Raw genomic sequence first — 13661 nt, 5'->3', positions numbered from 1 at the left:
CCGCAATCAGCCAGCCCTGACCTGTCTCAGCCAGAGGAGCCCCACCCCCACCCTGAGTGCTACATATGCAGAGGGTGCCACAGCCCTCCCAGGTCCAGCTCGACAGTCTTCAGGACACTGCTGTAACTTCTTTGTGAGGACCCAAGATGCTGCATGAGGACACAGGTCCCCAGGAGCCTCCTTAAGTAGTAAGTGCCACAGCCACTTGAGTGAAAGCTTCCTGTGGTGGTGTGAGCCAACTTGTCCCTGTGCTTGGGAAATAGTTCAGGTCACAATGATATAAAGCATAGGTACGTTTTTATTTCTCCCATCAATTCAATGCTAGAAAGAGCCCTTTGTGCCAGATTTCGTCAATGGAATTGAAAAATTTCCAAAGTCAAAATATTGAGTTCTCGGTTCTACACTCTCTTCCATGTTCAACACCTCTTTTTTTTTTTTTTTATGAATATCACAAAGTTTCTTAATCTCACCAACTGCTCCAACATGCAGTAGCCAAAGCCACATTGCCATGAGAGTTCCCTGTGTGTCTTTATCTCTCCTTCTTGATGTGTGATTCGTACTGGTGCTCAGCCAGTTTCTCCTCAATCTTTCCCATCAGTCCAGCCCACATCTCTGTTCATGGAGCAGCATGGACTGCTTCCACGTCCTGTTTCTAACCTTTCAGAAGGAAGCAGGGGCGGGGCTGGTGGGACAATGTTTAAAAGTCTCCAGGAGTGGGCGGTTTTGTCCTAGGTCTCACGACACTCACGCTCACTCTCCGACTCACCCAGAGCAGCTTCCGGTCCTACAGGCTGCATCCAGGCTGAGTGCCCAGTGCAGGTGGACCATTTGGTGTCTTTTATACCGTATTTTTGCTGTGCCTTTTGTAAGTTTAGATGTACAAATACTTACAGTTGGCGACAGTACCCAGTACAGGCACGTGCCGTCCATACAGGTTTGTAGCCCGGGAGCAATGGGCTGTACCACCCCTGAGGTGTCCAGTGGGTGCTAGCCCAGGTGTGTGCATGTGTGCCTCTGTGATGTTCGCGCAGCTACGAGGCGCCTAATGACGCACGTCTCAATGTATGCCCTCGTTAAGTAGAACATGACTGTATATATTTATAAAGTTTCATTTCACAAAGTCATAAATGTGTCCACCTCAGTTATTAAAACAGGAGTATGTACAAGGTGATCTCAGATGCCGTGTGGGCCAGCTGTCAACAGGAAAAGCAGAAGCTCGCTTAGGAGCAGTGGTGCAAACACTGAGCAGCTGCCTACAACAGGGCAGCAGAAACTCAAGCACCAGGCACCGAGCCGTTCTGACTTTAACTGGCTACTGCAGTGTTTTTTTCAAGCTGCAAACAAAGCTACAGAATACAGCTTTCCCATTTCTTAGTTTGGGGCCATTTCCCTTCCTGCTGATACGGGTGGATTGGAGAAACCACAGTCTCACGGCCTTGAGGTGATCACGTTATTATGATCACAGGGAACTTGCCAGAAATGACTTCTTGGTGGAGACAACTGGACAGTTTGTTTGGTATGAAAAACATCCGGTTTGTTGGGATTCATATCGGCTACAAATAACTGACAGACTCTATATGACAGCTTAATCAAGATAAGTTTATTTCTTTCTCGGTAAAAAGAAGGCTGGGAGAACAGGCATTCCAGGGCTTGCTGGGCACCTCTGAGCGTTGGCTTTATCGACAAGCCAGTGCCAGAAGTTCCTGGTACTTAGCGAGGGAGGAGAGCAGATGCGAAAGGCGTCTAGTGGCAGCGTCAACACTAATTGGCACTCTTGTTTTCTCAGATTCAGAGAAATAGCGGTGTCCTTAGAAGCGGCACTTACAGATGTACTGGAAGACGCTCCAGGTAACTTCCCCAAAGTGGTAAATGACAGGCTATCACTGAATGTGTAATTAAGCTCACCAAGTCATGTAGACCTAATGCCCGAAGTACTTTCACCCTTTCCTGTCATATAGTAAGTTAGACCTTCAAGACTTAGTTCAACTTCTTTTTTTAAGAGGCAAAAAGAAATCCAACTTGTTGCTGTTTAGTTTCTTGTTTAATAAAGGTGATAGAAGATGCTTTAAGAATATAGGACGCAGAGTTCATTTTCACTCCTGAATATCAAATATCAAGGGAACATAGCCCCTGGTGTGCTTAAGGGATCTGCCCTTTGTATAGCAGACTGGCCACGAGCTGCCTTTCCCCACACGGCCCTTCGTCCCTGCAGATGGCTCAGCTGGGGCTTGGGCCTCCAGGACATTGGGCACCAGTCCTGGGACACAGGGCAGGCAGATGACAGTGGTCAGTGTGCAGACTTTCTGAACATGTTTTCATCTTTTACAGCCTGGGCAGTCTCTTGTCATGTTGTAGTCATTTCTAGTGGCTAGTCACGTAATTTGTGGCTGTTTCTATAGCCACGTAGGTCTCTGGGCTGCTGCACTTACATACGTGCCCCCTTTCCTGCAGCTATGTCAATCTGAGTGCATCTTGTAGCCTGAAAGTTTTCATCTGTCTTTGCCCAAAATGGTCATACGAGTATGTGATTGACTTCTTACTTATAAATAGTATATTCAGGTCGGGGAGGAGTAAACACATGAAAGAGGACAAGTTCAAACCCAAAGTTTAAACTCCTGCAAGTGACTGCCACTCTGACCCATGTTTGTTGATTTGGTGTAAAATACTTATTAACAAATTACTGGAATCATGTGAAGTCAGAAAATGCATTGCCGTGAGAGGTGCTGTAGTGACGGGATACAGCCACCTGGTCATCCCTGTCACCTCCACTCACAGCTCTGCTGGCCAGAATGCCACTTTCTTCACTCCTGAATGTCACCTGGAGAACGTTAGGGTGTAGCCTTAATTCACTGAGATGCCTTCAGTGTGTGTGTTTTCTCTAGCCGGAAGTTCGTTTTGCCTCTTGGCTTCTCACAGAACATGGAGCAGCCTTCAGAGGTGCTGGTCAGACGCCATGTTCCTGCCATCACTCGCGCATCGTCTGTGGAGACTCACGCTGCAGATTTTGGCGCGGTACTCCGTGTTTGTCAATGAGGTGAGGTCCGGCGCGAATTAGTACCTTAGGTTAGATGCGCTAAGCTTTTCAAAGGCCACATTGTCCTGAGAGGTTAGATTGGAGGACAGCAACAGGCTGTTCTCAGGTCTGCGTCTGTCTCTGTCTGGGCATTCCTTTTCCCTCTAGAAGTTGCCTTCAGGCCTATTTACCGTCTCATATTCAGTGGAAAGCACCACACTGACGGAGTCATTTTCCCTGCTCAAAACAAGAGTCTTTGAGGTGCTTCCAAATTAAAATAAAGATGCTCGTTTTAATGAAAATGATTAGAAATAAAAATACACATATATTAATAGTTAATGTTTGGAAATTTAAAAGTCATATGATCATTGAGATTAAAAGGTAGTAAAATGAACCTTTCCTTGATTTCACTATATCCTGCTTTTCCCCCTCTTCATGTGGTTGATTTTATTAAACGTCCACATGCCTGTGATGACTTATTAGATACTATGCTAAAGCCATGAGACTCCCACACGTCATTGCTGAGCACAAGCCTCTGCTAGGGCCTGCACCAGCCTTTCAGCCTCACAGATGCCCTGTCTCCATGGACAGTCTCAAGGGACACACATGTACCTGGCCATTGCAATGTGATGAGTGTGAAAGTAGAGATGTGTGTGTGTGTGTGTGTGTGTGTGTTTTAAGGAACGGCACTGTGAAGACAGGGCATCCACTGAAAGGAAGACCGTCCTTGTTAACTGGACCACGAGGGAGCTGGTCTTCTTGCACATGCTCCCAAGTCAGGCAAAAATCAGACCTGCCTCTGCCACCTTTTAATTTGTGGCCTTGGGAAAATTAGCTCCACGAGTCTCAGGTTCTTCATGTGTGATATAGGGAAACAGCTTCTACACGTTTGTCCTGGGGAGTAGAGATGCTTGTTGACCGACAGACTGTTGACTTAAAGTACCTGGCAGATAATGGGAGCTCAGAGGAAGTTAGTTCCCTCCCATCCTTTTGGCTTCTCTCTGCTCAGAGGGGTCCTAGCAGACCAGCCTGGTCCATCAGCTGTTTCTGAAGACTAGGCGGAGTTGGACGATTCTTCAGCCAGGCATGGGTCTGCTACGCCATGCATTCTTGCCAGCCAGTAGTACCTCTTATAGCTCTAATTAAACTGTTTTACCTTGAACATGCAGTATTTCATTCTTCTCTTTTTTTACATAATTTTTATTGGGGAATATTGGGGAGCAGTGTTTTTCCAGGGGCCATCAGTTCCAAGTCATTGGACTTCAGTCTAGTTGTGGAGGGCGCAGCTCAGCTCCAAGTCCAGTCGCTGTTTTTGATCTTTAGTTGTAGGGGGCGCAGCCCACCATCCCATGTGGGAATTGAACCGGCGACCTTGTTGAAAGCTTGTGCTCTAACCAACTGAGCCATCTGGCCGCCCCCATTCTTCTCTTGATACCAGTGTACTTCTCTTTGGTTATTCCTTTGTAACAATCCATTGTGCAAAGAACACTTTTGTTTGTGTCATTTGAAGCATAGTGAGGTTTGAATTTTGATTTTTCCACCCTTATTATAATGATAAATATTATTAAGTAAACTCAGTAAATTACCTAATATAGTTAATTATATGTTATGATAAATTCGGGTAAATGCAGTAAATTATTTACCTAATATAGCTAATCTTTAAAAACCTGTGATGTTCCAGAAATTAATTTGCCTTTGGTTTAGTGACCTGTTGTTTTACTTGGCCTCGTGTGAGTTTTTCTCACGAGGAATCAGCTGCGAGTTCGGTGAGCGTCACGTGGAGGGGTCGTGGCTCGTGCTTGTCTCTCAGGGCTTCACGCCGCCTGGAGAGATGTGTCGTGTTTTTTCATTACGAGCATCTTAGCTGACTTGTTGACCCGCATATAAATGCTTGTGAATCTTGCTCGTGGGAAGTATTTAATCACTGAGACCCTTTTTCAGCTTATACTCAGGCCCATCTCTAATGAAAGTGCCAAGGATATTAAAAATCCTGTGGTAACTGGTAGCAAAGACCCTTCTGTTACCCAAGGAAATAGTGAAGACCAGGGCGGTGGCCCCTCTGAAAGCAAGCCAGCGGCCTCCGTTTCCAGCACTCAGCTCGTGTATGTGGTCGCAGACCTGGACAGGCTCCAGGAGCAGGTAAGCTCTGTCCCGGAAGCATGCCGAGTGCTCGCTTCAGTGTCTTCTCCAAAAGGAATTTGTGCAGAGATGACGCCATCGCCCCGTGGGGCTTATATTTGTGGCCCAGGGTTCCTCCAGAGAACATCTCGTCCATCTCCCCGTCTTGGTGCTTCTCCCACTTTCCCTGCTGGTCTGGTATTGTGTCAGCCTGAAGCCTCTGCCACTTTTCCGGTGGTGACGTTCCAGACTCAGCTCAAGCTGTGGGCCACTTGCTTTTTCCATTAGCTCAGTGCACTGTGCAGGCACACTCATTAGTGGACTGGATTTTAATTATTTCTCATTCACTTATCAAGTATTTCCTGGTAGCATTCACTCTGCATCTATACTTTGAAAGTACTGAGCTATTAAAGTTTCTTCCTGTTTTCTGCATATGAGTCCCATGTTTTTGCTTTTACCATTAAGAGAACTTTGTAGGATAAATTTCTGTTTAAGTGCTCTGCTACACAATTGTGTTTTCCTCAAGTTTAAATATTCTGTGGTACTTAAACAAATAAAAGCATGGTCTTTATCGGAGCTTTTCCGGTACTGGGAGAGCCCCAGAATAGAAAACATGTTGCTTATTCTCTGGCCTGCGATGTCGGAGTCTCTCGTGGAGGCATTCATTGAGAATTGTGCTTTTTTCTGATGAAAGTCACTGCAAGTCCTGCGTTTAGTTTCATCATTCATTAACAGTGTTCTAGAGTTTGTAGATGCAAATTGCCTCTTCCTTTGATTTATAAAAAGTAACAATATATAACGTGCATATTTTTCAGCTTCCAGAACTCTTGGAAACAATCAAGCCAAAACTTGAAATGATTGGCTTTAAGAATTTTTCTTCTGTCTCAGGTAAAAACAAATCTTTAGACTTAGCAAATCTTTGAATAAGAAAAAATTTGAATAAAATTTTAGAGACTTGGATATATTTAAGCTGTCATTCTCTTCTATAGTTGTAAATCCTTGGTTGTTTCTGTATTCTGTTCTATGATTATAACTTTCCTAAATGAGATACTGTGTTTAATTCTAATTGATTTGATGTATTGTAGTACACGCTCTAGATACTCTGACAGCGTTTACACTAAAACGCATGCCTGGATCCGAATACAGGCTAAGCACAATGTGTGTGTCTGCAGCGGCCCTGGCGGACTCCCAGCTGTCCCTGTCGGCCTGTGTGCCGCCCTTGAGTAGCAGAATTGTCCGAGACTTGAGTGAGTCTTGCTTCAGTTACCTGAAAAGTGCCCTGGAGGTTCCCCGGCTCTACCGAAGAACCAATAAGGTCAGTGCCGGCGGCCATTGGAAGGAGTTGGGGGGGGGGGGTGGAGGGAGCCAGGATGCCACTGGCTGGGGGTAGCTGGGTGACAGACGCAGGGCAGGTCGGCTCAGGGTGTACCCCTGCCCAAGACAGACGGAATCTGTCTCATCAGAGAAACCGGTTTGAGAGGCGGCATCCACACTGGGTGTTCGGGTGCTTTGGTAGTTGAACCTGGGCAGTCTGAACTGTTTCTGGATTCTCTTGGCCATACGAAAGAGTGTATTTTCAGAAGAGGCATTTTAATAGATTATTTTGAGTCCTATTCTTTTTTTATCTTCATATCTTGTATTTGAAGAAATTAGAATTGACCTGTTCCCTTCTGTTTTCATTGGAAGTACCTGCTTTTCTCCTGTCCCTTTACTGGATGCATGTGGAGAAGCTGCATCAGAAATACTGAAGGCATTTGTAGCGTGAAAAGTTCAACGCACACTGGTGTTTTCTCGTTTTATAGACTGGTGATTTGGGAATTCAGTCTTACCGGTGTTTTAGTTTCCCTATTGAACTCTCATTTTCACAAATTTACACTTACTTCATTCTTGCTAGGTCTCACTTAATTTTCCCTCAGATTTTCTTCTTTCCCAGTTGTGGATTTGGATTTTAGGTAGTTTACAACTAAAATTTTTCTCGGGAACTGTGAAGGTCTGCAAGACGCAGTGCTGTTTTGGAATTTCCCTGGAGCTTCTACGGACATGCCTGGTGTAGGGCCAGCCTGTGCAGGGCCCTCGTCTGCTGTGTGTGTGTCACTGCCCCCCGCCTCAGGGCTCTGGATGAGTGCTCTTCACTGTTGGCTGAGATTGAACTAATCTCTGTGCTGTTCTCTTCCTTTTAAAATCTGGACACGCGGTAGAATTACCACTTCTAGCAAGAGTACCTTGTCATCTGATTTTTCTCTTTCTGGTCTGACTCAAAGCACCCACATACAAGTGGGACAGACAGACCTATTTTATGTTGCCGAATGCATTTTTCTTTAATCTGCCAACTTTCCCTTCTGTTCGATAGGATGTTATATTTACCAAGTGCTTGCACTGTAGGTCGGACAGTATCCCAGGCTCACTCCACCCATATCACTGAGTCAGACCTGGAATTTAATGAGATTGCCTGTGACCTGTGTGCACGTTGAAAAGATGGGAGCAGCCCCCAGGGTATGGAGTGGTCAGTGACTGGCCCAGCACCTGAATCCAGTTGGGCTCCAATTGCGTCCTCCGCTCTGTCCTCTTCCAGACCTGCTCCTGTTCTCCAGGCGTCTTTCTGTAGACAACACTAGTGTTATTTTTTTCAAGGAAGGGAGATTGTACAGGTCTCAAAACTGGAACAGTACTGGTGTCCTTTTGAAATTGAGGTTCAAATAACTTTCTCTCTTTTTTCCTATGCATCCTTCACTCCTACCAACATTACTCCAGGAGGTGCCAACGACAGCTTCCTCGTATGTGGACAGTGCCCTGAAGCCGTTTTACCAGCTTCAGAGTGGGCACAAGGATAAGCTCAAACAAGCACTAATTCAGCAGTGGTTAGAAGACGCTCTCTCTGAGAGTACTCAGAAGTAAGTACCCTGAAAGCAGACTGTTCTGGACTTTCAGAGGGTGGCCTGATCAGATGATCAGAGCATCACATCGCTTTGTCACTGGACAAATCGGGGAGGCACGCAGTCCCTTCCCCTCTGTGAACAGTTGATCTGTGCCCGCTCCACTGGCCTCACCCAAGGCTCCACCTGGGCTTCAGCCAACCTGGCAGGGTTCACACTGGGCCTGGCGTCTCCCAGGTCACGCACCTGTCAGGGGGCCGGGCATATTCCACTCCCCTGGGCACACCTGCCTTTGCTGTCCTGATGCCATCTCATACAGTCATCGGTCTGCGAGTCATGTCACAGTTTTTGTTTTAAGATCCTTTTGCTCCTGGCTCTCTCAGGCCAAAATGGTTCTAATCATGTTAGATAATCAGAGGAGTTACAGTGGGGAGACCATCGTAATCAAGGAGGAAACAATGTAATTACATCTGGTAAAGGATCGGTATCTAAAACCCTCCAACCCTTGAAAATACAAGAAATCTTCAGAATCACCGTGGTTGAATGTCTCCTTTCTAATTCAATGTACTTTTCCCCAAATGCCAGCACTGGGTTATGTCAAAGAGTATATTTATTATTCAGTTTTATTGTTGAGTTTTGTTTAATTATTAATTTTGCAACAGTGTTTCATTTCAGTTAGGAGTTAAGTGGCATTTGTGGGTTAATTTAGAACATAAAAATGAATTATAATATTGTTTCTGTGGGCATATGTATTTTAAATGCCAAGTAATCAGTTTATAAACAAAGTTTTTAAATGTAACTCATTTATAATTTAGACAGCATATTGAGAATGTTTTGAAGACAATGAGATTTATTTAAAATTTTGAAATGCTTTTATTCTTTAAAAGATGAACTGTGCCTAGAACTGATTGTAAATCAGTTCTTATTAACTTGCATTTGGGGAAGAGGCGCAGATGTCCATCCACCACGTAAGAAGACACTTTGCCCGAGGTTTTCTCTTAGTGTCCAGAACTACAATTTTAAACAAAGTCCAGGTACATATTTCTGAAGTTCTGAGGGACTGCAGTGCTAAAGAGTCAAGACCCTGTTTTTCTTTCAATCTTAAGAAACGTTAAATATTTACCATGGCTGATTTTTTATTGGAAGTGAATTTTTATCTTAAAAATTTCTTTTTTCGGTCCACAAAGCCAGTTAGTGTATTGTGTGTTACACACGCCCCGGTGTGTTTTGTGCTCCAGGTACTGTGAGACTGTGTCTGACATCCTGCACTCCGTGAGGAAGATGGAGGAGAGCCTGAAAAGGCTCAAACAAGCCCGGAAAACCACCTCCCCCAACCCCGGCGGGTCCGGCGGCGGCATGAGTGATGATGACAAAATCAGGCTGCAGCTGGCCTTGGATGTTGAGTACTTAGGAGAACAGGTAACCGGGAGCCATCATCAATTTCAGGGACTCTGAAACTGCGTTCTGTGGGTCCCTGGTGGTTTCTATGCGCCCAGAGATGCGGCTGAGGGCCCGTTCCCTGTGCTAGAAAAAAGATCTGGGCCGCATAATACTTGGAGGTAAAGGATTCGCACCTGGAAATTAGGAGAAAATAGAGAAGAACATGGGCCTTTGAAGTCCCATGGATTGATCTTTGGTGCAGTGACATCTGCTTGGTCACCAACGTTCATGTTTGCGAAGCCCATAGAGTGGGTGCTCAGAGTTGGTGTCCTTCTGGCCACTGCCGGGAGAGTGACGGGTGCCATCTCGGTGCCACATCGGATCTTCTAAAATATTGGTTAGTTGGCTCAGAGTAAGTAGGAAAGCTTTAGCCCATGGAGTCCGCAGGAGGCCACGGGAGAAACCCTCTGAGCTCAGCCTTGTTTCCTGCCTGGGCTCGTAGGTTTTCTGGGAAACACATTGTGTAGTAACGGTGTGTGGATGCATACTAAGGTGTGTATTGTCACTTAGGAGGCAGATACGCGTTACATAGAGGGCCTTTCATTCTGTCACTGAGGTGACTTCCTTGAGTATCGTAAGACTTTCAGACGCTCAGAAAGTGGCTATACACTGTTCAGGTTTTCTTTATCATGGTCGTTCCTCAGGGAAGGCCTTTTTGCTAGAGAAAGAGAAATAAAATTGTAACATTTCCAATTAGAAGATGCTTGGTTTTCTAGCTCACTAATAATCTGCTTTTACACATCAGGGTCGTCACTGAAAATCTCAATTTTTCTGCTTTGAGGTGAATTTAGACATACTCCCTGGCAAAAGTCCATTGTCATGTTTGTTTCACAAGAGAAACAAAGTATTTTTATAAGCAAGAAAGTTTGTACAAAAACAAGAACAAAGAAGCACAAGAAAGAAAAGGCGGATGGCAGGGAAGAAGGAAGGGGGTTGGGGGGTCCTCATCCCAGGCCCCAGAACGAACCACGACACACAAATACTGAATACTTGAAGCAGATTTTCCAGTACTTCCTGTGCTTGTGTGTGCGTGTGCATGCATACGTGTGTGTACGTGCGTGCCTGTGTGTGTGGGTGTTTGGATGTTGTCACACTGAAGTAGAACACGGAGTGCTGAATCTCAGTAACCCAGTAACCTGCAGCATTTGCTCTGCCAAAGTGTTTCCCATTAATCAGATTTAGTGTGAATTTTCTTTTCCAGTCCACAAAGGAGGCTCTCGCTGTGTTAGATTCTCATTAGATGGACCAAAATAAATTAACATACTTGCTTCTAGAATGCTAAGTGTTTGACCCAAAAAGTAAAGTAAAATAAGTAAATCCTTTGTTCTGAAAGGAAAAAATGTTCTGCCAGTCTTGAAGGAACTGTTTTTATCTTATTTAGTAGAGGGTGGGGTTGGATATTTTGTTGTATTTTTTATAAAGGTCTTTTTTCATAGTCAGTTTCAATTGCAATAACTGAATTGTCCTCTTGGCCGTTGCAGATACAGAAGCTGGGCCTGCAAAGCAAGGACATAAAGAGCTTCCCGGCTCTCACCGCGCTTGTTGCTGCCGCCAAGGACCAGGCAACAGCAGAGCAGCCATAGGCGTCTCTGCGGGAGAAGACGGCTCTCCTGTCACCAGCCTCAGCCTCTGCAGCAGAGAGCTTGCACCAAATCTCAGCCACACGCATTGCGGCCTGCCCAGCGCGCCTGGGGCTCCTCCCCCAGAAACACAAAGGCCTTTTCCGTTGTATGGAAGATCGTTTTTAAGACATGTGAAACTTTCTACTATAGTTTACAGAGCAAATTATTTTATTTTTATCGTAAATCTTAGTGAGGAAGAGGTGATTTCTAAAATATTGAAGTAACTATGTGTACGCATATGAAGTGCCCTCTGACCCTGCAGCTAGGAGCCACTGACTGCAGGGGGGGACCCGTGTGTGCACCACGCTTCTCCAGACAAATGTCTGCACATTGACCACCTTCAAAAGAGGCTGTAAAACGGCAGCCCTCCCTTCTCCCACGGGATTTAAAAACAGGTCGTGCTCATCACCCGGATCTCCATCAGGAGCTGGGACCGCTCTGGAGGATTATTTTCTAAATAAAGGAGTGTTCCGCCAAGTTGTGTGCTTTCCTTTGTAAATTCAGCACACGTTGAATACCCTTCCTCACTCGTGCCCTGGGATTGACACATTTCTTTTCGGGCCAGGCAGGCCCCTCTCACGCCCCTTGGGAGGGTCCTGTCCATCCTTGAAGTTCCTTTTAGACCTGTGGAGTCGTGGAAGCCAGCAGCCCCTGTTCTTCCCGGTAGCAAGTCCTGGGTGTAGAGGAGACGGAAGAGCTGGGAAGGGAGAGGAGTTCAGGGCACGCGGGGGGATCAGTAACGCAGCCAGCACAGGCCTGCCAGCCCTCGCGCTTGTGTGAAGTCTGCCCTCAGCTCCACGATGACAGGACAGCAGGTGTGCTATCCCCCTCGCTTCGCATTTCCTTGCATCTCGGCCTCCTCTTGGTTCCAAGGTTAGCTATGGGGAGAGGAAGGAACAGTGATGGAATTGAAGCAGATGTGGGAGTACCCAGTAATGATTTTGGGGGTGCGGATGAGGCAGAGCCCGAGGAATGAGGGAACATGAGAGCCGCCCCAGTAACAGCACTGGGAGCAGCAACGTGGGGTGCTGGGCTCACAGCTGGAGCAGCTCCCACTGTCCACGCACTCGGGGCCTCTCCTGCTCCTGTGGACAGCACATGCTCTGGTCTAGCTGTGGAGGACCCGCCCTTGGACAGATAGGTATCTGATGGCGGTTAGTACTGAGAACTTGGTAGAACCAGAACCGTGTCAGGGGATGGCAGGAGGGGTTGTCACGGGTTTGGCCACCCTTGGCTGGGGGAGCCGGCTTCTCTGGTGCAGCTGGGGGCAGGGACGGGAGGGCAATGGAGAAGAAGGACGGGAGGCAATGGGAAGAAGGACGGACGAGAAGCGGGAGCGGTGAGCAAGGCCAGCTGGTACCCCAGGGGTGACCTGGCATCGGCAGGGGCAGGGTGGAGCCTGCATCGGTCTCCTGCTGCCTCCAGGTCTCCCAGGCTTGGTGACGGGTGACCCGCAGAGGTGGTGCCTTCCTGAAAACGCACACGCCTGGCCCGGACTGGAGGATGTGCAGGAGGACGCCCAGCAGGACCTACTGCCCCAGGCCACACCGGCCTGCTCCGCCCTCCAAGTGCCACAGGTGCTCTGGCCAGCGTGAACCTGGCACCAGCCGGAGCAGCCTGTGGGGCGTCCCCGCCCCACCCGGGGACCCAGCACAGCTCTGTCCTGCAGCCACATGGCTGAGCTGGTCCCTGCAGCCCAGCCGCGGTCAACGGTCAACGGCAGACTCTCCCACCTCCCCCTGCCTTGCCTTTCTCATTCGTTTCAAAACACGGGGAGAAGGATGTAAGCCGTTATCCCTGTCCAGCTCAGCACTCATGTCCGTTCTGCAGATGAGGGAAGTGAGACTGAATTAAGGTGTAGTGATGACTGACGGGTGGAATCGAAACCAGGCAAGACGGTTCCGGAGCCGTTAATTCACTGCCAGGTAGTCCTCTTCCATCACGAGCGTCACAATGGAGGGGCTGGTCCTGCAGGATGGAACCCCACTTGTTGGTTTCTTTGGGTCCCGTCAAGCCCCGGGCTCATCCTGGATTCAGTGACACGTGGTCCAAAGCTTGTTTCACAACAGGAATGTCCTCGATGTCACAATGTCTGTTTCTAGCTTAAGAAATAACTTACAGAAGGCGTGTCCCTGGCTTTCCCAGAATGCCTCTTTCATTTAACGTGTAATTACTTTGCTTTGGAGAATCCTAACTGAATAATTTAAAGATGAAGTGGTACTTTTTTTTTTACTGCAAAGCTATAATTTAAAAAAATTTTATTAGAATCAAAAAGAGGTCACAATCACGAGTTGATTCCTTGCCAGTGCAGTGCCCTGGCTCCAGGGTGGCAGTGCCAGGGTGGGGGTGCCGTGCATCTTTTGGGGACCCAGGCTGACGCAGGTCCATGCCATCCTGAGGCTCCCATGCTCACCCCGGAGGGTGACTCCCTCTGTTAGTTTCCTAGGGCTGTCACCACAAATGTGGTGGCTTAAAACAATAGACCTTTTTCTTCTCATGGTTCCGAAGGCTGAAGTGCAAGTTCAGGGTGTGAGCGGGGCTGCTGCCTCCCAGGGCTCCAGGGTCGACCCTGCCTCCTCCAGCTTCTCAGGGCTG

The 13661-nt window shown here is 47.2% G+C and overlaps 1 protein-coding gene across 1 annotated transcript in view; it reads left to right on the top strand.

Annotated features, from left to right (window-relative positions):
- Positions 1-11529, top strand: part of COG2 (component of oligomeric golgi complex 2) — a 39522-nt gene extending 27993 nt beyond the window's left edge. The window contains exons 11-18 of the mRNA XM_033099720.1: positions 1782-1848; positions 2883-3034; positions 4955-5152; positions 5947-6019; positions 6304-6446; positions 7883-8022; positions 9243-9423; positions 10926-11529. Of these exons, the coding sequence (XP_032955611.1) occupies positions 1782-1848; positions 2883-3034; positions 4955-5152; positions 5947-6019; positions 6304-6446; positions 7883-8022; positions 9243-9423; positions 10926-11027 (1056 nt within the window). The 3' untranslated portion in view covers positions 11028-11529. The remainder of the gene's footprint in view (positions 1-1781; positions 1849-2882; positions 3035-4954; positions 5153-5946; positions 6020-6303; positions 6447-7882; positions 8023-9242; positions 9424-10925) is intronic.
- The last annotated feature ends 2132 nt before the right edge of the window (positions 11530-13661 follow it).

The sequence above is a fragment of the Rhinolophus ferrumequinum genome, chromosome 27 (genome assembly GCF_004115265.2).
Source record: "Rhinolophus ferrumequinum isolate MPI-CBG mRhiFer1 chromosome 27, mRhiFer1_v1.p, whole genome shotgun sequence".
In the NCBI taxonomy this organism is placed as follows: domain Eukaryota; kingdom Metazoa; phylum Chordata; class Mammalia; order Chiroptera; family Rhinolophidae; genus Rhinolophus; species Rhinolophus ferrumequinum.
Note: the sequence above shows the minus strand (reverse complement) of the source record. Positions and strands in the feature narration are given on the sequence as shown.